This window comes from Gymnoscopelus braueri, assembly GCF_963280865.1.
Source record: "Gymnoscopelus braueri genome assembly, chromosome: 4".
NCBI classification, from domain to species: Eukaryota; Metazoa; Chordata; class Actinopteri; order Myctophiformes; family Myctophidae; genus Gymnoscopelus; species Gymnoscopelus braueri.
Genome location: NC_137605.1, coordinates 13,997,004 through 14,020,435, shown reverse-complemented (window position 1 = coordinate 14,020,435; position 23,432 = coordinate 13,997,004). Strand labels below are relative to the sequence as shown.

Sequence of the window (23,432 nt, the reverse complement as noted above, 5' to 3'; positions counted from 1 at the left end):
ACAGGTATTTGGTTGCATGACCAAGTTTTGGAGGTGCAAACAATGGAGGTATTAATTAGCATTAAGTTTGTGAGACAGATTGTATAAAGTGATATACTGTTATGTTTCTGTCCTAACGCAAAACTATGCTTAAGTGCAGGGACCTGGCAACATGAAAACTTAAGACAAGATGTCCAAATATTTGTTTTTCAAGATGCCAAGCTACAAAAAGGAGCCAACTCCATGCAAGAAGCACCTTTGTTTGGGCCTCCAACACACTCATGTTGATTCCATAACATATTGCTTAATAATAAACCATCCATGTTATTTACACACACAAACACACACACACACACACACACACACACACACACACACACACACACACACACACACACACACACACACACACACACACACACACACAGCAAGTCAAGATCAGTTTCATGAATAAAATGTAATTTTGTGCAATCTGTATAGTAGAGTACAGTATGTTAATACAATATAACTTATATTGTATTAACTCTATGGTGGTTGTATTTTGTCTCCCTGCTCTGGTATAGAGACATTTAGATCGTGTCAAAGGTCATGTCTCACCTAGACACAGGATCTGACACGGATTTTGACCTGATGGTCAAGATTCAATTTATCCCCTGAGCAAGCAGGCAGGCTCTAGTAGCTCAATGGTAAAAATGTCAGGACTTGCGCAGGAAACTGGGTTCAAATCCGGGGTAGAAGAGGAAAGTTACATAGTGCTGCTTTAATATTCATTCATGTGGTGGGATCACGGGGGGTATGGTACCTGGGGTCAGGGGTGAAGCCGCACCCTCAGCAACCTTACTAACCACGGCTATGGTTTCATACAGTGTGTTCTCATCCATGGTCTCTGGATTCAGACTCTGGTAGGTGCAGTTTAACTCTGATCTCGATACTGGAGGACAGTTCTCATAGTTAACCACCTGAGGAGGTAAACAACCATATTAATATTGTATATAGATAGACATGGGCACCAAAACCTAAAAGGCACCAGTATTACTGGCGACCTCGGAACGGTTCGCACCAACGTATTCTCACTCACACAGTAAACATTTGACATCTCGGGGGTACCGAGGTATGGTTGGAAAGGAAGCTCAACTTAGAAACAAGTTGTCCACACCTGAAGAAATCAAAGCAAGGATAACTTTCTTCAAGTCTGTGAAAGTTAAAAAAAGTATAGTAGAAAGTCTATAAAAATACAAATGATCTACAGCAGGGGGACTCCTTCTTCAAACACACTATGGGTGTCTTGGTGTGACTGAGTACAGTGAGTTGTCATCCATGGTGGCTAGATCGAGGCTCTGGTAGGTGGAGTCTAACTCTGATGTGGAGACTCGAGGACAGTTCGCATAAATGGGCATCTGAGGAGGTAAACAACAGTATTAATACTGTATATAAATACATAGATAGACTTAATATAACTTTTGTTAGATAATTGAATGGACAATATGTGGAAATGTTCTTATTTTCATTCTATATTTCAACAGCAAAAGAAAATTATGAACCGAAGTAACCTCCTCTCCTGTATTGTGTGCTTCAGACAAATAGAAGAACGGTCTGCACCAATACCTAGTCGGCACCAAATAAATTCCGGTGACCTCGGCACCAAATAAATTCCGTTGACCTCGGAATGGTCGGCACCAGGTAATTCTGGGCACCAAAACCTAAAAGGCACCAGTATTACTAGCGACCTCGGAACGGTTCGCACCAACGTATTCTCACTCACACGGTAAACATTTGACGTCTCGGGGGTACCGAGCCCTGGGGGTGGCACTGATTTACGATTCAGTCCCTATCCTATCAGGACGTAACTCAAACGGCGTGGAGTCGACTGAAGCGGACACAACGTTCGGCACGGCGACTTGCTTGCCTAACAGCTCGCTTGGTGGTGCCTCTCGTGGTTCGCTTCAGATGGCGAGCCTCCATCGTTTTATCCGTTTTTTTGCCTAACTAGTTCCTAACTTAATATTAAGGGCTGTAGTCTGTTCTCACCAAGCAGGCCGAGCGGTCCACCTAGCAGCCCTCGAGGGTTCTCGGAACGCTCTGCACCAGCGGGCCAAGTGTTCCCAAAAACAAATGGTGCCAAGAAGATATTGGTGCTGACCGTTCAGACTACAACACATTAGCCTGAATTAGTAGACTAGTTGTAGTATCACTAACTGCTATCAGCACTACAGTAGTAACTCCACACAATATTAGTGCTGCATTAATAATAGCTGTATGAGAATATGAGAGTAGAGACAGGAATAAAGACATAAATAAGGTTTTGACCTGCACAGAATGTGTGGTGTCTGCTCCTCTTCTGTTGTTGGACCCTGTGGAACACACGCATAAACACAGATTAAGTCACTTAAAGGAGAGATCCGCCCATTTTAAGTGTTATCTTTGATGTGTCGCTAATCACTCACCATCATTGAAAGGGACGTTGAGTTATTTCAGAGAGTCCCGTGTCGTAATTTTTTCGACCCCCTCCGTTGGCATAATGGGAGCCTGTGTAAGAGTGAAAATCGTCTATTATAACCGATGCAAAGTTAGCATTTTCTCTACTACTGCTCATTGTGGACTCTCATGATACTCAAACGTGCACTGAATGTCGCGAACGAGCTATCGTTAATGCAGAACGAGATGATGCTTGGTTGCTTACTTCTTCCACGCGAGGTTCTGTGGAAGAAGTAAGCAACCAGCGTCGTCTAGATCTGCACGAACGATAACTCGAACGATAACTCATGCGTGACTTTCAGTGCATGTTTGAGTATCATGAGAGTCCACAATGAGCAGTAGTAGAGAAAATACTAACTTTGCATCGGTTATAATAGACGATTTTCACTCTTACACGGGCTCCCATTATGCCAACGGAGGGGGTCGAAAAAATGACGACACGGGACTCTCTGACATAACTCAACGTCCCTTTCAATGATGGTGAGTGATAAGCGACACATCAAAGATAACACTTAAAATGTCCGGATCTCTCCTTTAAGTTAAAAGCGACATTTTACAATATCTTTGCTAGTTGAAAGGCTAGCTAACATTGTCTTTGTCTGGCATATTTTGGGTGTTTTTGAGGGAGCCGGCTTGTTTTGGCACATCACAATTCCCCTGTATATCGGTAGAGAGGCCACATGTAACACAATGAGTCTTTAAGTCACACCAAACTTATACACTAAAACTCATGTTTTCAACAACGCAACGACCTGCTGCCTCCTGCATTATGTGACATTTAGAAACAGATTGTACGCAGGACCGTTGAGTGATTTCCAACGAGCGCTTCCAAACTCTAACGCTTATCTATCACCTGCACGGAATTTCTTGACAGAAAGTAGCTCATAACTATGGTCTATGGTGGATTTTTATGAAACAAAAACTTTGCAGATAGAAAGAGGATAATTCAAGTTTTCCGTACAGCTGCAAAGTTGGTGAGTTTAACGTCGTTTAATACAATCAGATTGGACTTTTCTGTTTGGATGTATGGGCTGTCAAGGGTTGGTATTGCAACTCTAGATTCCAGTTAATTAAAAATAGGATCCAAGAGTTGCTTGCGGCTAAGGTTAGTGTACTGTACACAGCCTTGGTAGCTTGGTTCTGGGCCTTGAGATCACCTACTCAAATACAGCTGGTTTTCTATATCTCTCTTAATTGTATGAATGTACTTTATTTTTATTTTTTTGTACTGTATGTCTCTGCTGATGTGGAATGGTTGTGTGAACAATATATAAGTGAAAGATTATAAAACAACGTTTGTTTAATTGAAAACGTTACACAGTACTTTAATGTACTTGAACCACTGCAATGTAACTGAATAAGACTGGTCTAGATCATGTGTCATCATACCTGGCTGTTGCAACTGTCTCTGGGTTTTGTGTTTGTGGTAAATTGCCACTCCCACTATCAGCACAGACGTCATGGTAACCACAGTGACGATCGAAGCCACCACGATCCTGGTGCTGGGGGACACTGCACTGGTAACTTCCCCTTCGTGTTCCTGTTCATTCTGTGTTGTAGCTTCTGGTGTAACTGTTGTGATATAAGTTCAAAGCTCACGCAAATAAGACAGTCATAATTTCTGTAAAATAGAGTCCAATATCTTTGTCATTACTGAGATTATGTGATTCAATAAAAATCCACAGTGTTAATTTATGCATTTGTTAAAGCTGCAATCCAGAACTTATTTTAAATGAACAAAACTTTATTTTAACCAATCTGTAGGTACAGCTTGTTAACATAATATGGGGGCGGGGGGGGCTCTCAAAAAAGGGTAAGACAAATCTTGGGTAAGACAAATAATTTACAAATTGCAGCTTTAAATGAACACCAAAGATATTGTGAGTACAGCTTGTTAAATTACAATACATCTGACATTGAGGAACAGTTGTTGTGATAATGGCATCTGTTGTTTATAAAAAATGACGTAGGTTAATGACAATAAATTAATGATGCTATGAATTACTGATAGAAACAGCAGCAAGTCACAGTTTTTGAGTCTCACCTTGAACCTTCAGGAGGCGTTCAGAGCAGCGCTGTGTTTGTCCAGCCAAGTACCTACATCTGTACCAGCCACTGTCACTGTCCTTCACAGGAGAAATCACTAATGACGCTCCAGTTGCTGTGAGACGTTTGTTGTCCTCCAGAATGCTGATCTCTTCGCCTCTTTTCAAAAATGCCCAGGAGAAAGTTTGGTGGTGTCCAGGTGTGTCATTCAGACAATGCAGGGTGGCCACTGAATTGTGTGCTGCCTTCACTGGGTTGAGAGTTTTGCACTCTGGGAGAGAACATTCAGCAAAAATAGGCAAGAATATGTGAACATTCTGCGAAAATAGTGTAGGCAAACATTATTGGTGGAAAAAGTACACACAAGTAAAAGTATCAATACTGCAATGTAGAAATACTCTGTACAAGTACAAGTCTGGTATTCAAAATTTAAGTAAAAAGTAAAAAGAGTAAAAGTAAAAAAATATTGGTATGAAAATGTACTTAAAGTACCAAAAGTAGAAAGTACTCATTATGCAGAATGTGCCATTTCACAAGTTTTCAAATGTATAAAATGTAAAAAAATATTTTTAAAATAGCCGATCTACAAGTTCACAACGCGTCGTGATGAGCTTGTAGATGAAATGAATATAGGGCTGAAGTGGTTAATGTATATAATGTTTTATAATAATAATCAAAATCTACAAAGTAACTATTACTAACGTTTTCAAATAATTGTAGTGGAGTAAAAGTACAATATTTTCCTCTGAGATGTATTGGAGTAGAAAAAGTAGCCTATAGACGAGAACACTCCAGTAAAGTAAAAGTACATGGAAATTGCACTTAAGTACAGTACTTGAGTAAATGTACTTAGTTACTTTACACCACTGGTTGTAGCTGACTCTTAAGATCACCTACTTTACTACTTCTGGTTTTCTGTATTTCTATCTCTAAATTAAGCCCTGATTACACAAATAGAATGGACATCAGCAGTACTAGGATTCCCCAGCTTTGCACTAGCAGAGCTGGGGAACAACTATACTGTAGGGTTCAAGAATTGAAAATACACAAAGGGGGATTGCATAATGTTACCTTTAACTTTTAGAGTGATATTTTGGTCCAATACAAGGTCCCATTCTTTCCATATCTGACAGCGGTACACACCCTCATCAGATTTGACCACCGCTGTCAGAAATGCAGACATGCCTCCCTGATCATCGGCTCTCCATTTCACATTCTCTCCATCAGGGACTGTGGGCCTCTTGGGCCTGGACAGGATGACCTTGGGCTGAGCAGAATGACCTCCAGTGTGTTTTGTCAGCTGTAATCTGTAGCTCTCTGTCATGGAACACGGTAGACGTACGTCTTCTCCTTGAGTTGCTACAACAACTTCTTGAGAAGGAGCCACAGACCCTGGACATAAAGTTGAGAATCAGAGTTTTTAAGAATGAAGTCTAGTTTTTGAAACCTGATTTATACTTTGTCGTGTGATGCTGTCGCTCACCCAAAAAGTTTGCCAAGAGACACCGTCATACGACAAAGTATACTGTACATCGATTAGCCACACCACCAATTAAATTAGGTGTTGTTTCATGAATGGTGTGAAAGACACAATACTGAAAGAGGTATCAAGCAGCACATAGACGGACGTTAGAAATGGTATTACTCTAACATTTGTATTTATTTTTGTTGTATAGCTTAATTTTTCAGTTTGATTAAATACTGTTGTTATGCTGGCCTTTCTATAAAAGAGAAAATGTAACATTGATCTGAACGAGTAACATTAATTGATCAAACTTAGTGAAGAAAGCTCTCAATAGCATAACGTACTCACCGCTGCATTCAGATACGATAATCAGCAGAATTAAAGTTGAGAAATCACAAACATTAAAATGAGCCATTATCTGTTCATATGATGGAAGCCTGAGTGTCCACAGGAGTTCATTTCAGAAATGAAACTACTGTTAGCTGCTCATCACATACTTTCAGTCAGGGCTGGCGCTATATAGGGGACACTTGCGGCAGAGCCCACCCAAATGTGCATCCTGCCCACGCAATCAAAAGTTAACCCTTAGATGCATACAGTAAGTGCGTCAAATAGGACACGATGGGCTTGTTTTCTTGCTATATCTTTGTAATGAAACGTTTTTATCATTTCATATTCCTGGTATTCCTCACATTTTTTATTTATTTTTTATGTAAGAACAATTTTCTCTTTAAGACAGTTTCGTTTTTGTATTACAATCCAAAGCTTCCATAAGAGGATCAAAAATGACCCAAATGCATTTCCAAAGGAATCTCATAGGAACATTTTATTCTCATCAAATGTAACTGTGGATATACATTTATTGTTGACCCCCACACATCTAATAATGTTGGTACTGTCACCACTCAGGTACTTTGTTTAACACATTTTCTTTTTTACCTCATAAAATATTTGATCAATCAAATCAAAAGTTAATTATTATTGTAGGTACTTGGGTAGGCACTCATTTAAAATAGGAACAATTTTACTTTAGAATGATGAGAGGACATCACTCCAGGGAGGAAAACCTTGAATTCATGGCTTTAGTAAAAGTCCAAAACACTTGCATGAATAAAGAAAGTTTATTTGTCACTATACAGAGAGTTGTGGTGTGACATTGTATGCCAGACTGTGCAACATGCAGCACAAACAATAAATATAATAAAACATAATAAGAATAATAAGAATATTTGGACAGTGATGAAACATAAAATCAAATCAAATATAAATATAAATAAATGCTGGAAAACACTTTATACCAATTACTTTAGACCCTCAAAATAGGAGTATAGGTTTATGCAAATTTGGATATTTAAGCCTTTTTGGGATTGTTCCCAAAGGAATAGCAAGCTGCCAAACACAAGAGTGTTTTTATGTCCTCTTCAGGCTATTAGACTTGGTAGGTGATAATAACAATAATAATAATTTAGTCCCTATTTGGTATTCTGGGGTATTTGTCACTGTATATTTGCACAAACATGAAATGTGTCCTTTAAACCACCATACCTATTTGAAGCAGTGGCCCATATAATACAGCACCAGGGGAGCAGTTAGGGGCCGAGTAAGTGATCCATGTAACTGAGGATAAAATCATCCAAATCAAATAGATATACAGATATTTATAGATATTTATAGATATATATTATATATTATTCTATCAATAATTCACAATACTATGAAGAAAAAAATATATATTTTAAACAAGATTATTTTATTATACAAGATATTGTATAAAGCAGTATTGAGCTAATAATGTACAGTCTTAGTGCATATAGTTCACTGTACCGAGGTATGCTTGGAAAGGAAGCTCTGACTTAGAAACAAGTTGTCCACACCTGAAGAAATCAAAGCAAGGATAACTTTCTTCAAGTCTGTGAAAGTTTAAAAAAGTAGAGTAGAAAGTCTCCAAAAATACAAATGATCTACAGCAGGGGAACTGCTTCTTCAAACACACTATGGGTGTCTTGGTGTGACTGTAGAGTACAGTGAGTTGTCATCCATGGTGGCTAGATCGAGGCTCTGGTAGGTGGAGTCTAACTCTGATGGGGAGACTCGAGGACAGTTCGCATAAATAGGCATCTGAGGAGGTAAACAACAGTATTAATACTGTATATCAATACATAGATAGACTTGATATAATTTTTGTTAGATAATTGAATGGACAATATGTGGAAATGTTCTTATTTTCATTCTATAATTCACCCAAATCACCTCCTACATCTCTCTTCTACCTGTACTGTAATGTGAGGTTCAGACTACAAGATATTTGCCTGAATTAGTAATAGAGTAGTTGTAGTAATCACTACTACTATCAGCACTACAGTTGTAACTGTGGTAGAAGTGCTCCATCTATCTATCAATAGTAGTACTGCATTAATAATTGTTGACTCATTCAGCCATACATCCCAGCCAGACCCTTGAGGTCGGCTGACCAGCTGCTCCTGACTGTGCCCGACTGTTACCTCATGTAAGACTAGAGGGGGCCGAGCCTTTGCCGTGGCCGGCCTCATGTTGTGGAATACCCTGCCTCTTCACATTCACTCTGCTCATTCGTTGGAGGTTTTTAAATCTATATTAAAGACCCATTTTGTCTCCCTGGCTTTTAATGCTGCTTGACCATGAATGTATGTATAACCTTGCTGTGTATACCTTGATGCTGTATACTTTGATATGCTGTTTAGTTTCATTCTTGTTGTGATCTGTTTAACTTGTTTGCCTTCCTTTGATTATTTTCTTTTGCTTTAATTAGTTTTCTTTTGCTTTAATTAGTTTTCTTTTGCTCTGTTTGCCTGTTCTTTTTTTATTTGCTCATGTTCAGCACTTTGGTTCGACCTTGGTCTTTGAAAATCTGCTGTATAAATAAAGTTTGATTTGATTTGATTTGATAGTTGTATGAGAGTATATAGACAGCAACTAGAAAAAGTGCTCCTCCGAGCACAGGTCTCCGCCAGGTCAGGTAAGCTATTGTGGCCTCCTGGCCATTTCTTCCTCTGCCTTGCAATCGGTGCATTCATGATTTCAGGCATTTTGTTTAAAAAAAAATGTTTTGCAAAAATCTGCCTGCTGGTGCCGCTATAACAGGCCAATGTGAAAATGTGTTTCGCTACAATTGGGCCAACGGTGCCGGAGGTCACAGACGGAGGGACACACACACAGACGGACGGACAGGATGCCTTCGGCCTGGCAGAGACAATAAAGATACAAATATGTTTTTAACCTGCAGAGAATTTCTGGTGTCTGCATTTCTTCTGGTGTTGGAACCTGTGGAACACACACATAAACAGTAGATTTACCTCTACTTTTACTTTTACTTTTACTTGCGCTTAAAGGGATACTTCACTTTCGGGCCGGGGACACATTTAAAAAAAATATTAAAAATAAATGAAAAAAGTTATGGAAAATTCATGGCCCCCTCACACATTAGTAGGACACTCTAATGCGTGAGGGGGCCATGAATTTTCCATAACTTTTTTCATTTATTTTTAATATTTTTTTTAAATGTGTCGGCGGCCCGGAAGTGAAGTATCCCTTTAAGTATTTAAAAAAAAAAATCATGTACTTTTGAATACTTAAGTATATTTAAAAGCAATTACTTGTGTACTTTTACTCGAGTAACATTGTGACTGAGCTACTTTAACTTGAGTAAATTTTAGTACTGGGGTCGAGTACTTCGTCCACCACTGGTCACCTCCACCAGTCCAACCATCAAAACCAATCTCTATGATGTCAGTGGTACAGAACACATGGACTTAAACAACACTCACTGTACATGTGTATGAAGTTAACTCACCTCCAGACTGTCTCCTTGTCTTCCATCTGTACATGAGCAGTACACACACCAAGAATGCAACTACACACACACTCACACACACACCTACAACCACACGTGAGTACTTCTCCTGGACTTCTGAGACATAGAGAGAGAGAGAGAGAGAGAGAGAGAGAGAGAGAGAGAGAGAGACACAGACAGACAGACAGACAGACAGACAGACAGACAGACAGACAGACAGACAGACAGACAGACAGACAGACAGACAGACAGACAGACAGACAGACAGACAGACAGACAGACAGACAGACAGACAGACAGACAGACAGGATCAGGGTACAGGAAACACTTTAACAACAACACATGGAAGAGTCTATAAAGAAGACAAAGGTTACGTGTAGTAACTATAATGAATTATATATAAATGTGCTGCTTTTCATTTTATTGCATTATTTAAAAAATATTGTGTTATATACATACATCATGTTTTTTTCTTTCCTTTAATGTCTATGCGAACCCGGGGGTCTGGTGAAGGGGTTAATAAGCGGCGTGTGTTGTTTTGCAACCACAGGACCGCCAGATCAAAGGAAGAGACTGTCACTACTGCTAGCAGACAAACTATACAGTACGAGTACATTAATGACCACTGACGGACAATTTATGTACTGAAAAGATACACTTCTGTATGCTACTGTGGGATTGTGTGTGAACTGTTTGCCCATACAGAGTGATGTGATGTAATGTCTCTCCCCTCTGAAAAGCTTGTCACAAAAAAAAATTGCTGCATGGAAGTGGTGACAGAAAGAAAGAAAGCGACTTTGGGTACCTTCAAAATTGCTACTGTATATAAATGTCAGTTTTTTTTATTTTATATTATTATTATTATAAAGAAATGAGCAGGCAAATTTCAAACTGGAACACTACAATTGAAGCTGATAAATGGGTATTCTTTCCTAACTGGATGAAACTGGCAAGACACGTGAAAATATAATGTTTTGTGTTTAGTAAACAGCTGGAGAGACGTGGAGACAAATACTATATGATACTGATAATGCTGATAAATACTGATAATGATTACTATCAGAGCTTTAACTTTTTAACAAAATACTTTTTTCAACCAAAACATTTCACACTACCTATAAAGCCCAGCCAACACCAATGCAACTAGTCACAACCAGTTGCAATAAATTGCAGCGGTCTGGACTGACCAGTTGCAGACCGGTGTCATTTGGGGATAATGGTTGCAAGGAGTTCAATGGAGTTAAAGTTGCAAGGAGTTGCATTGGTGTGGACTGGCCTTAGGTAAAACTATGCATATTTTTATTTCAATTTGTTATGCTTAATTGCACAAACATATAGGCTACAATGTGTTACTATATTTTAAAATACTACATTATATGCATTTGTAAGTATATTCACAACATACTTGATGATTTCAATATTGCATACGTACAATTATTATTATTTATATTTTTTCACTAGCCCAGAGGAACACAGTGGTTCATAATGAATTCATGTTTACCTTCATCACAGACGACACCAGCATCTTCACCATGACCACAGTCGTGGGATCCCAACCCTCCATGTTTGCACCGTGCAAGCTCTGATTCACTGCCTGTGCAGCCGACCTCATCCAACCAGATGGGCCCACTGCCTGGTCCAAAATGTGCTCTGGATGTAGCTGACAGAGCCCCACCACACCCTAACTGTCTACACACCACATGGGTATCATTCAGGTCCCAGAGATAATCACACACTGTCCCCCACTGTCCACGGAAGTAGATCTCCACTCTGCCAGAGCAGGTGGTGTTCCCTCCATTTACCAGTCGAATGCCTCCCTCTGGTGTTGGCATGTCAGAGACCAGTGGAACGATGAAAGTTGTCTGTGTTCCTGGAAGAGATGTGGTCGGAGGTGTTGTAGACGTTGTGGAGTTTACTGTAGAAAGTGGACAAACAGCAAACAGCATTCAGAGGTTCAACGCTACCAAATAAACGTTATATAATAACGTTTATGTCATGTTATGACACTTCTGAAGTGCGCGTGATTGGGCCTTAACACTGAGGATTTTACTATGCAGCCTACACTGGACTATGAAAGGCTAAAGTCCTCTAACAGTCCGCTGGACTGTCCATCTGTGCATGACACGTGTCTGTTCCCTGTTTTTAACACGACATAATCATTTTTTAAAAAAAGGTTCAATGATGTATATACACTTTAACGTCGGGCCACCCCAACACATTCTCACTGAACTGGTCACTTGGTCAGGACCTCCTTTCCTCACTGGTAAAAGCAGTGCACTGTGATGCATTATGTGGGCCATGCAGACTTAACATCGAAAACAATGAAAACATCAAATTCATTGAAAACTAATTGAATATTGTCTGAAAACCAAAACTGTTACTTTTCAGAATTCAAATTCAAAAGTATAACAAGCAGGGCCGGACTGGGACCAAAATTCAGCCCTGGCATTTTGGTCCGGACCGGCCCACCACCCCCGGGGCCGTTTTGTCAACGGGGGGGGGGGAGCGTTTCACTGTTTCAGCCCAGCCCTGCACATGAACTCTGCAGCCGCACTGAGGCCCCTGCTGGAAAGCATCCCAGCCCAAACATTAACGTAACTAATAATTGGGCCGCGCGACCCAGAAATGACCGTAATAATCCGAAAACAGGAGCGAAAACTTAAAAAAAAAAAAAGAAAAAAAACGTTTTCTTTTTTTCTTTTTTTCCCAGCGGCCCACTGGCCCAGCGGCCCACCGGGCATTTGACCGGTACGCCAAATGTCCAGTCCGCCGCTGATAACAAGCTCAAAACGCGCCGCTTCGCACCGTGTTTGGAGCGGCATTTTGACCTTGCAAATGTGCTATTTTTGATACTTTTGTATGATGCTGTTGTATGATCAAGTAGGGCGTTGAACAAAAAACACGAAAAGTTAAAATATGGAGATAAGAAATTTCTGCCCAACAACGACGATATGAAACCGGACAGACGCGCCATTAGGACTTGAGCCCTGTGAGGAGTGGCCAAGCCAGACGTTAGCCAAGCGATGAGATGTCCGATACCACTCTTACAGATTTTGTCCAACATCACACAAATCGGTACACAGTCATCAACACGGATCAGTCCGCTTTCCCATATTCCATCCTGATTGCCTAAGATTTTCACATTGGCCTGTTATAGTGCCACCAGCAGGTCTAATTTAGCAAAACATATTTTTGGAACAAAATGCCTCAAATGATGAATGCAGTGTCTGATTGCCGTGAAAGGCCTAAGAAGAAATGACACCCTATTCACATTGGCCTATTATAGCACCACCAGGAGGCCACAATAACCTACCTAACCGAGCAGCACTTTTTCACGGAAATCGCAAGCTGCGTTCATGATTTGAGGCATTTTGTTCAAAACGGACCAATCCTGCAAACTTTGGAAGCCAACCTTAGCCAATGAGGATGGAATATGGGAAATCGGCCAGATCAGTGTTGATGACATGACTATAGAGATAATGTATACCGATTGGCATGACTTTTGGATAAAAGCTGTAGGAGTAATGTAAAAAAAATGGTTTCGCACAAATCGGCCTCCTGGTGGCGCTATAACAGGCCCATGTGAAAAAATGGGGCAGAGGTTCTGAATTGGCATCCAGGGAGTGTGTGTGCACAGTTTCGCAGCGACCGGGCCAACGGTGCTGAAGATTAGCTGCCCACAGACAGATTGACAGACGGACACACGGACACACAGACACACGGACACACGGACACACAGACACACAGACACACGGACACTTGGACAGACGGACAGACGGACACACGGACACACGGACACACAGACACACAGACACACGGACACACGGACGGACGGACGGACGGACGGACGGACGGACGGACGGACGGACGGACGGACGGACGGACGGACGGACGGACGGACGGACGGACGGACAGGGTGCAAAACATACTCTCTCGCCATGCCTTTCGGCCTGGCGGAGACAAAAACACGGCCTTCTCACGCATTAGAAGGACAATATCAGTCACCAGAACCAAGGATGTGTGTTTTCAAGGAATCTAAGAAGGTTAAAATGGAGTTTGAAGCGCACATGGGTTTATAAAGGGAGGGGGCGTGTAAGATAAAATGAATATCAAATATCAAAACACTGAACCAAGAAACTTAAAAACTGCCTGGGGTGCACACAAAAGCCAGAGTAGCCATTCAAATCACCCCCAAAGTGAGGGTGATGGTAGTGAAAGTGTAATATCTCTTTAAGCAGTCTAGAAACGGTTAACAAATGTCTTAAAACCGCTTAGAAATTTCTTATAATCTAACAAAGATATTAACAATGCTATCAGCAAAACTTATATATCATTAATAACACATAATCAGGTTAATAAGCAGCTTATAAGAACTTCATAAGTGCCTTATTAACTAAATAAATGCTAATTATGGCTTTATATTATAACAAATAGTATTTTACAATGCCATTATTAACAGTTACATCGCCTTACTAACGAATGATAATGTTAATACACATCTTATGAGTGCCTTATTAACTGTTAATTAATGCTTATCAGGGTCTAATAATATACCAATAAGTGTATTAACAATGCTATTATAAACAATAACATAGCTATTATTGACAAATAATACGTTTAATAAGCATCTTACTTACTTATAAGTATGTATCTTATTAACGGTAAATTCATGTTTGTTAATAGGATGTTCGTTTAAAGTGCTACCCAAACGAGCTTTAGCTTATTGTTGTAATATTATAGATTAATATGTTATGAACAATTTTACAGCACCACTTTACCTGCACAATAGGCAAAATTACATTGTTTCGTCTTTACAAACTTGTAGACATAGTAGTTCCTATTACAGTTCTTGACATGGATGGGAGGTGCGGTATTTTTGGTAAATGCACAACAGCCGGAACTCCAGCTACCACAGATGCTGCGCTGGACAATTCCATCTGACTCTGCAGGATGAGACTGGTTCATCCAAAGAGGAACATATGTTCCACACATGTACCTTTGCACACATGTCTCTGACATCTGGGCACTGCTTTGTCCAAGGAACAGTCGATACCACCCTTGCCAATTGACATGTAAGTCACAGTGAGCACCTCTCACATCTGTCGCTCTCCAGGTATCATTCAGTACTGTGTAGTGATGACAGGGATCTACACAGCGAGAGTTGATACAGTCCTGACCTAATGGACAAACCACATTGCCACAGGAGAACTGAACCACAGATCTTTTGGCCCTGGAGGGAGGCAGGAGGCACTCAAAGGAGCCAGGTGTGTTCACACAGACCTGAGACCCATGGGTGCAGGGTGCCTCAGGGAGGGAGCACTCATCAATATCCACACAGCCTTTCTCTGGTGACCATCTATAACCTTGGTGACAACAGGAGGAATCACTGCAGAGCTTTACATCGTAACAGGTGAGGCCATCACCGACAAAGCCATCTTTACAGACACAGGAGACTGATTGGCTGAAGAAGGTGTCGTCTCTCTCTGTTTTGACGGGTGACTCCAGGCATTTAGCCTGATCATGACATGATTCGCAGCTGAGGAAGGTTGTACCTGTGAAAGGAATTAGTCATTCAGTACATGTGGCTATACATTTTGGCAGTTGTGATTATGTGATTATGATATAGGGATTGTGAATTGGTAACCAAATGAGTTATATGTACTGTTTCGCTATACATGCAGGTAAATAATTTAGTTGAAAACCCGAATATTCACATTCTTGGACTATGCACTATGATTGATGATGTGAAATTACAACCAAATGGTATGACAATTATAAAAAATCTTTACACCTTTCTTAATATTTTTGAAATAACCATGCATTCTTTTCTTTTACATTTCCAGCACATGTGTGCAAGCTAGAAATCAAAATACTCAACGATTATGTAGTCTAGGTAAAATTATACATAGCCTAAGCATAGTGATATTACAGTAAAATAATAATAATAAAAAAAACTCTGCAATTATGTAATAGGAAAATAGCACTAATAGCAACAGTAGTGTTATCCCAAAATGTGCCTTATTTTTTAACAAGTCCAAACTACCATGGCCTAAATCTTTTAAGCCTACAGTACAGTTTAATTTTTTGTATTTAATCGCTTCTCAGTAGGCCTAGCTTTGTCCAGACAAATATGTCCTGTTGATTATCTCTCAGTAAAGAATAGTGGAAGCTGAGAAAGATGTCGCTCATAGTTTGGTGCAGCCAGGCAGGCCTACAGTATGTTTGAATAGGTTTTAGCCTGCTGAAAGAGTGCTCAGCCTGCACACTGCCTGCTAGAGTTTAAGGAATATGCAGACAAAAGTATATAATCATTTAATTTCTCTGAGCAACTTCATTTGAGTTACTAAACTTTTTTAAAGCACATTACTATTGTCTAAGATAACTCTACAAGATAAGGTAAGACTGGAGACGATATAGAATTGACATATTGTACACTTCCTGCTGTAGAAAACCATACAATGTATGCCCACAAATGAATATCACATGACCAATTATCACATGATATTAATCATATCATATTATTTTTCCATAATTACCAGATGGCTGAAGTCCAAGTATCGCCTGTACAAAACAGAAGAAACAGAGTCTTAAGATGAAAAAGGAATCCATCTCAATCACTGAAGGTTTTCTTGCTTACTGCATCATGATGTGCAAGTTTGTAAACACTTATAATATATTCAGGAAATGAAAACTGTCAAATCAGCCCTTAGTTCCTTCTCCGACCAAGATCAAAACCACACAATGTATTTGTCTTATAAATATGAGTCTCTGTCACCTCTTCAAATAGAGTTCTATTTTTGACCGATCACATCTTTGAAAAGGTCTTTAAAAAACTTTACTCATTTGTTACATTGTGGTACAAATTGTTTCTCAGAACACCGTGTAAATTGGAATGGTAGAAAAACATTTTTGTCAGAAAATATGTGACATTATTTTGATTCGAGTATGACTCTTTCAGCAGCCCACTAATCTCTCTCTCTCTCGCACGCACGCACACACACTGTCGCTGAGGGCGAGGTCTGCATCAGTCGAGACCCTCCTCCGAGAGGACCCACTGCCGCCAGTGGCCCCCCATCAGGTATTTTGCCTCAACAAACAGCACATGTGCCTAGCAAGAGGAATCTCAGATGATGCAATTCCCTACCATAGCAAGCTTCAGCGTATAGAGAGCAGAAGTTCAGTATTGCCTCACATTGACACACTCTACAGCAGGCCCCAGAGCTCAAGTGCACTGCTGCCCAATGTTGACAGGCAAAGGCCAAGTTAAGCTGACAGTATGCCCAGCACGATGCTAACAGATGACGAGATATTAGAACATGTGTTGGCCACCATGAATTCTGGACACGCGGTCGCCACTCTTAATGCAGAAAGAGCAAATGTAGAGAGACATATCGAGGAACTAGGAGAAACAATCGCTACTCTTAATGCAGAAAGGGAAAATGTGGAGAGAATATTGAGGAGTTAGGAGGAACAATGAGAGAAAGAGAGCGTCAGAGGGCAGTGATAGAATCACTCAGTGACGATGAAGGAGAGGAAGTAGAGGAGTTGCAGCAGGAGATAAATGAGCACAGTGAGGGGGAATTAGAGGAGCAGGGTTCAGATTTGGATGAGATGAACCTGGATGACCTGACCCTCCGGCAGCGACTGATAATACGAATGATGAGGCATATTGGATCACCGGATGGAGCCCACCATTCCCCTGTCGGCATAAGAGAAGAGTATGAGATGACCACCCCAGAACTGGGAAGTACCTCCCCCTCCCCCCTCGCACCCACAACACCCCCGGGAGGATGGGATGTGAACAGCCCATCTTACAGCCCACTTTATTCCCCCTCTAGCCCATACTATCCACCTTATTCCCCCTCTATTCCAACGCCTGAGACACCACCAGATGAGGAAGACCATCCAAGCACCCAGGTCCGTAGTTTAACCGACGTGGGGGACGATATGAATCATCCTCCTTTGGGCATGGACTGACTGGGATCATTGGGGTGAGGGAGTTTGGAAAAAGAGCTATAGGGAATTTGTGGAATGGGAGCTATGGGGAATTTTGTATATAGGCTTTTATGAAATAATTGGTCAAGTGTTTGTTATTTTCCATATCTATGATAGATGTAGAGCTATTAATGCATGTAAACTTGAAACTGTCTGGTGTCTGCTTCTCGGCTAGTGTTGGACCCTGTGGAATGGATTGATTGACACTTTTATTGACACAAAATGTATATACATGACTGTATATTTGTACATAATATACAGTATGTCAAAAGGATAAAGCACAAAAAAGCTTGAGAGCTTATTTCCATAATGGTCCTTTCGATCACACACATAAACCTGTTTAAACTATATAGCCAAATTAAAGCTACATTTTACAATTCATGTTTGATAGTTGCGAGGCTTAAATTTGTCTTTGTCTGCCGTAGTTCTTTTGGGTGTGTTTGAGAGAGCCGCGGCTTGTTTTGGCACAACAGCATAATTCCACTTGTGTATTGTTAGAGGCCATGAAAAATGAGGATTACTGGCCTTTTACTTGGTGAAGTTAAACCGGCCGGGTCATACCAAAGACAAAATTTGACCCAATGCCTCCCTGGCACTCAGCATCAGGGTTGAATGCGACATAATAGCGTCATATCCAGGGGGTACATTAAGCTGCCTCACGCTACAGAAAAAGGAGATAGGCTCCTGACCTATGGGCCACATGGCTCGACAAGGCTTACTTAATCCTGGTCTTAAAATTGGTGATCAATCACACTAGTGATTGATCAGTCTGGGGGCTCGAATCCACCATGGTACATCCAGCTTTGTCGAGTGTCTATACGAACACAATTGGCCAGTGTTCGGGGGAGGGAAGCCGGGCAGGGAGGGTGATAATTGTAACTGCTCTTAGTCCTACGGGCTGGGGCGACACCTGTCAGCAGGGAATGTTGGGCAGCAGGTGTAAGGTGGAGGCTACGTCCTCTCGGTGGGGGCTCCTCACTGGCAGGTGAGTCAGCAGGATACAACAGCAGTGACAATACACAGACGTGTGTGGAGGAAATAATTGGCATAAGGACTAAATTGGGGGAAGCAAGGGGTAAAAAAAAGGAAAAGAAAAAAGCTGCAAAAGAAATACAAATGTATTTAAAGGATTGTTGTCACTAAGGCACAATGGACATTTAAGCCATTGGCGTTCAGTGATCTCAATGACATGAACCCTAGAGCTGCTATATGAGGTGAATATTCAGCAGAAATGGCAGACCTACGAATCGATGTAGATGTGCTTTTTTTGCTGAAGAGATTTGGTGTAGAGGGGAAGAAAGGAGGCGACATATATAGACCCCTGGATGACCCCGGTCAACAAGGTATATATTATATGGTTTCAGTAGTGAAGCCCTGATTTGCACTAAACAAGTGAAAGTTGTTTCCTGGACAGATGCATCTCCTTTAGCAAGAAAGAGCATCAATAACAGTCTATAGATCAAAGACATCCTCCCTTCGGCCACGTGCCAGCCAAAAGCCGCCTTAAATCCAGGAAAAGCTTGCTGAAGAGCATCACGCCCCTCGGAACATCGTGCACAAGCAGTGAAAGAGTCACTCAGTGGGAAGAAAGACTTGAAAACACTTTTACCTGTTTCGCTGGACCACCTCATTGTGGTGTCTTTAGTCTGGTATTCACGTCCCTTGTCAAAGGGAGTGTGGACCTACCCAGTGTTATCTTTTTATTTGATTTTCCCCATGCCTCCCCCCCAGCAAAAATACAAGTTCATTATTTTATAGATTTCTTTTTTTTCTCTCTCTTTGTCTTTTGTTCTCTCAAATCATCATACCCTCAGTTATTTTCCATGAAAAAGGGGGGGAAATAATAACAATAATAACTAGAAAAAGTGCTCCTCGGAGCACAGGTCTCCGCCAGGTCAGGTACGTTATTGTGGCCTCCTGGTGGCGCTATAATAGGCCAATGTGAAAAGGGTGCCATTTGTTCAAGGGCTTTTCACTGCAATCGGACACTGCATTCATGATTTGAGGCATTTTGTTCCAAAAATATGTTTGCAAAAGACCTGCTGGTGGCGCTATAACAGGCCAATGTGAAAAGGGTGGCATTTCTTCGTCGGCCTAATAGAAATGTGCGTGTGAAATTTCACGGAAATCGCAAGCTGCGTTAATGATTTGAGGCATTTTGTTCAAAACGGACCAATCCTGCATAATAAATGTGTTTTGCACATATCGGCCTCCTGGTGGCGCTATAACAGGCCAATCTGAAAAAATTCAGAGGTTCTGAATTGGCATCCAGGGAGTGTGCGTGCACAGTTTCGCAGTGGCCGGGCCAACGGTGCCAGAGATTAGCTGCTAACGGACGGACAGGACGGACACACGGACGGACGGACACACACATGGACGGACATACGGACGGACAGAGGGTAAAACATACTCTCTCGCCATGCCTTTCGGCCTGGCGGAGACAATAATACATAACAGAAACCATAAACAGAAATAATAATAACAGATACTACATACTGTAGTTATTATACATTGAAGTATTTTGCATGTGCAAGGTGAGCATCTTCACCAATTCACACATATTTATTTGTACATATTTTTTTTACGTTTCATACTGTTTAAAGCCCTTGGACCTAGGCGATCGATACCATATACCAAAGTTCATTGAATTCTGTCCTGGAGTGAACTCAGGTGACTCGAGAGCCTGCAGTGCTCTGCACCACAGTACTAGCGCTGAAACTATCCTATTAATACACCATAGCAAAGAGAGAGCTTCAATAGCTCACAGGGTAAACACTGCAACAACTGTTGTCAGGCTAGAATTTGCATCTATCAAATATCTCCTATGTATTTATGTTATCATACTGTACAATGGCATCAATGGCCCAACGGTTATAAAAAATCTCTCAACATCTACATTATGTAGGGTTTCATGAAGAAAATGTGTCTATGTCATAGTATTCAAGTTGTGATAATCTGATGGAGCTACTGTATATTGACCACTGCTACAGTTATGTTAAATACACTCAATTGTATTCAGTAGCATTGTTTTTGCCCCATCTAAAGCACATAACGCAGATCTGACTAGCTTCACAGGAAAGAACATGACAACTGTCCATTATTCACCGGATCATCTGTTATAAAATGCATAGAGTCACAGTCGTGGAGGGTGTTGATTAGACGGAGTGCCGTGATTTTCAGTGATCTCCCCCCCCCCCCCCCCCACCTAAAACATAATCATCAGGTATTATGGTTATACTAGGAGGAAGAGTTTTTTCAAAAGTGTACAGAAATTGTTAAAATTATGTTTTTATGTGGACACACCTCCAGTTTATTAAGTATACCTGGTTCTCACCTTAGCACCTCCTCCGTCACCTTAGCACCACCCACCTGTCCTAGTCCCTCCTCCTCCTCATGCCCACACCTGTTGTGTTATGATAATGAGGGGGAGGGTATATTTTTACTATGTCACTAAAAGGCTGTTTTTCTATTGGCACGTTTGACCTTCAAGGTTTCAGCCTCCCGGTAGAAACTCAAAATAGTCAGAGAAGACAAAAAACACAATAAAAACACCACCAGGGGGCTTAATGAAGTTCTATCAACCTCATAGACACATGAAAAACTGAAAAATTGCAAAACCATGGCACCACCTCTTTAAAGATGTGATATTTTAATAGACATGTACTCCTGAACATGCTCAATAAGTGAGTTTTGCATATATTTCTTGCATTCTACCCAGGAGACTAAAACACAAATTTGTTCACCAGAATATAAGTAACAGCTTGCGATATGACAAATAATGTATAGTGCATCTAGTTGACATATAGAAAACATAACATTCTCTCTGTTCATTTTACAGTTTGTTTGTCTCTGTTTGTTTGCACAGAGATCTGAGATGGGGACGCAGTGATGCAAGTGTTCTTTTCAAGGCATAGGTTACTTTGTAGTTTCACACAAATAATGTCTCAGTACTAAACCTAATTTGCACACTACCCTTTCCACATCCTCTCCTCTCATGCTGCTGTCTACACACCACCACACTGACCACAGACACAGCTGCTTGCTACCAGTTACAGAATCTACCAACAACATGCACAACCCTTAACTTTATACAATAAGAATGTTGATTTACAGTACTAACACTGGGGTGTTGTAACCTCACACTTGTTTATACGTGTGTGCAAATTGTTAATTTTTTTTTTAGAAAAAAATATTGCAGAAAAAGGATATAATCAGCTGTGATGGTTTTACATCCAGATTAGTTTTGAGGGGAAAATAATTACATTTAAAATTGAGCGGTCAAAGTGTTTTACTTTACTTTAGTGTTTAACAACATTCTCAGCTCGGTGTCTTCTGCTGAGGAGGATCATTTATGGGGTCAAAGTTCAGATGCTCTGATCTACAATAAGAAAGTTTGAGTTCCTTACAGTACTAAATCTTTTGTCTGTTATGACCCATTAAACAATTAAAATCATTTTATGTTGTGTTTTTCTTCTTGCATTTTGTTTTCTTTTTAATAATGCATTTAAGCATGTCTATAACGCCTTGCAGACATGGAATGCATAGCAAGCGTTACCTGCTTATTAAGACGTGCAAGTTTAGCATGTTGTGTTATGACACAATAACGCCACATTCTCATAGTCAGTGGTGTAAAGTAACTAAGTGCATTTACTCAAGTACTGTAATACGTAAAATTTTGAGGTATTTTTACTTTATCAAAGTATTTCCAATTTTTTGTACTTTTATTTCTACTCCACTACATCTCAGAGGCAAATATTGTACTTTTAATCCACTACAATTATTTGAAAACTTTAGTTACTTTGTAGATTTTCATTATTATTACAAAACATGCATTAACCACTTTAGCCTTATACAGTATATTCTTCTGCTATTTGAAAATAGCCGATCTACAAACTCACAACGCGTCGCCATGCGACACGTTGTGAGCTTGTAGATCTGCTATTTTCAAAAGACTTGTATACATATTGAACTTGTGAAATGTACTTGCAACAGAGTACTTCTAAAATGCAGTATTGATACTTTAACGTAGGTAAAACATTTCAGTACTTTCTCCACCGCTGCTCATAGTGCATCACATTCACAGTCACAGTTATGTTTGTGCAGAGACCTGCAGAGATGGGGGTCCAGAGAGGCAGGTGTTCTTTGCAAGGCACATCTGACTGTCACATCTGCACATCTGTTAACTGAACATACAGTATACAGTAATTTCTCAGTACTAAACGGGGTTAATCTCGGGATGATATTGAGGCCAGTGGGGAACTGACCATGTTCGAAGTGAAGCGGCGTGAAAGCGTGAGATTGGTACTCAAAACATTTTCCCATGGTTGGCAGGCCTGCACGCAGCATGTCATGTCTTTACTAAAACGTACTAAACGTGATCTATCTACAGCCAACGCTGTGACCACATCCTTTCCTCTAGTGCTGTTCTCTACACCACCGCAGAAAGAGCTGCTATAGGTCCAGTTTCATATGCCCAACTTGTACGGCAGCAAAACTGTCAGCTTTTACAAAGTCAGCCTACTATCACAGTAAGAATATTTCCAGTATTAAAGGACTGGTCTCAGCAAGATTTGGAAAAGTGTTCTGTTTGGAACATAAAATGTAATGGAATCTTTAATATATGAAGGTGACCAGATATTAAGT

At 40.6% G+C, this 23,432-nt stretch overlaps 2 protein-coding genes across 2 annotated transcripts; both read right to left on the bottom strand.

Moving 5' to 3' along the window:
- Positions 1-1,253: 1,253 nt before the first annotated feature.
- LOC308083454 (uncharacterized protein) lies at positions 1,254-6,451 on the bottom strand (the record flags this gene model as incomplete). The annotated part of the gene is made up of 6 exons (XM_080425768.1): positions 6,314-6,451; positions 5,572-5,892; positions 4,499-4,771; positions 3,844-4,026; positions 2,287-2,330; positions 1,254-1,376 (listed from the first exon to the last, which is right to left on the bottom strand). Exons 1-6 carry the CDS (start codon positions 6,378-6,380, stop codon positions 1,254-1,256), a joined length of 1,011 nt encoding a protein of 336 aa, XP_080281894.1. The 5' UTR covers positions 6,381-6,451.
- A 757-nt stretch (positions 6,452-7,208) lies between these two features.
- Positions 7,209-17,126, bottom strand: LOC308083453 (uncharacterized protein; the record flags this gene model as incomplete). The annotated part of the gene is made up of 6 exons (XM_080425767.1): positions 7,209-8,083; positions 9,222-9,265; positions 9,795-9,911; positions 11,296-11,709; positions 14,573-15,330; positions 17,068-17,126. The coding sequence occupies 6 exons, from the start codon at positions 17,124-17,126 to the stop codon at positions 7,958-7,960; spliced, it is 1,518 nt and encodes a 505-aa protein (XP_080281893.1). The 3' UTR covers positions 7,209-7,957.
- Between the last annotated feature and the right edge of the window lie 6,306 nt (positions 17,127-23,432).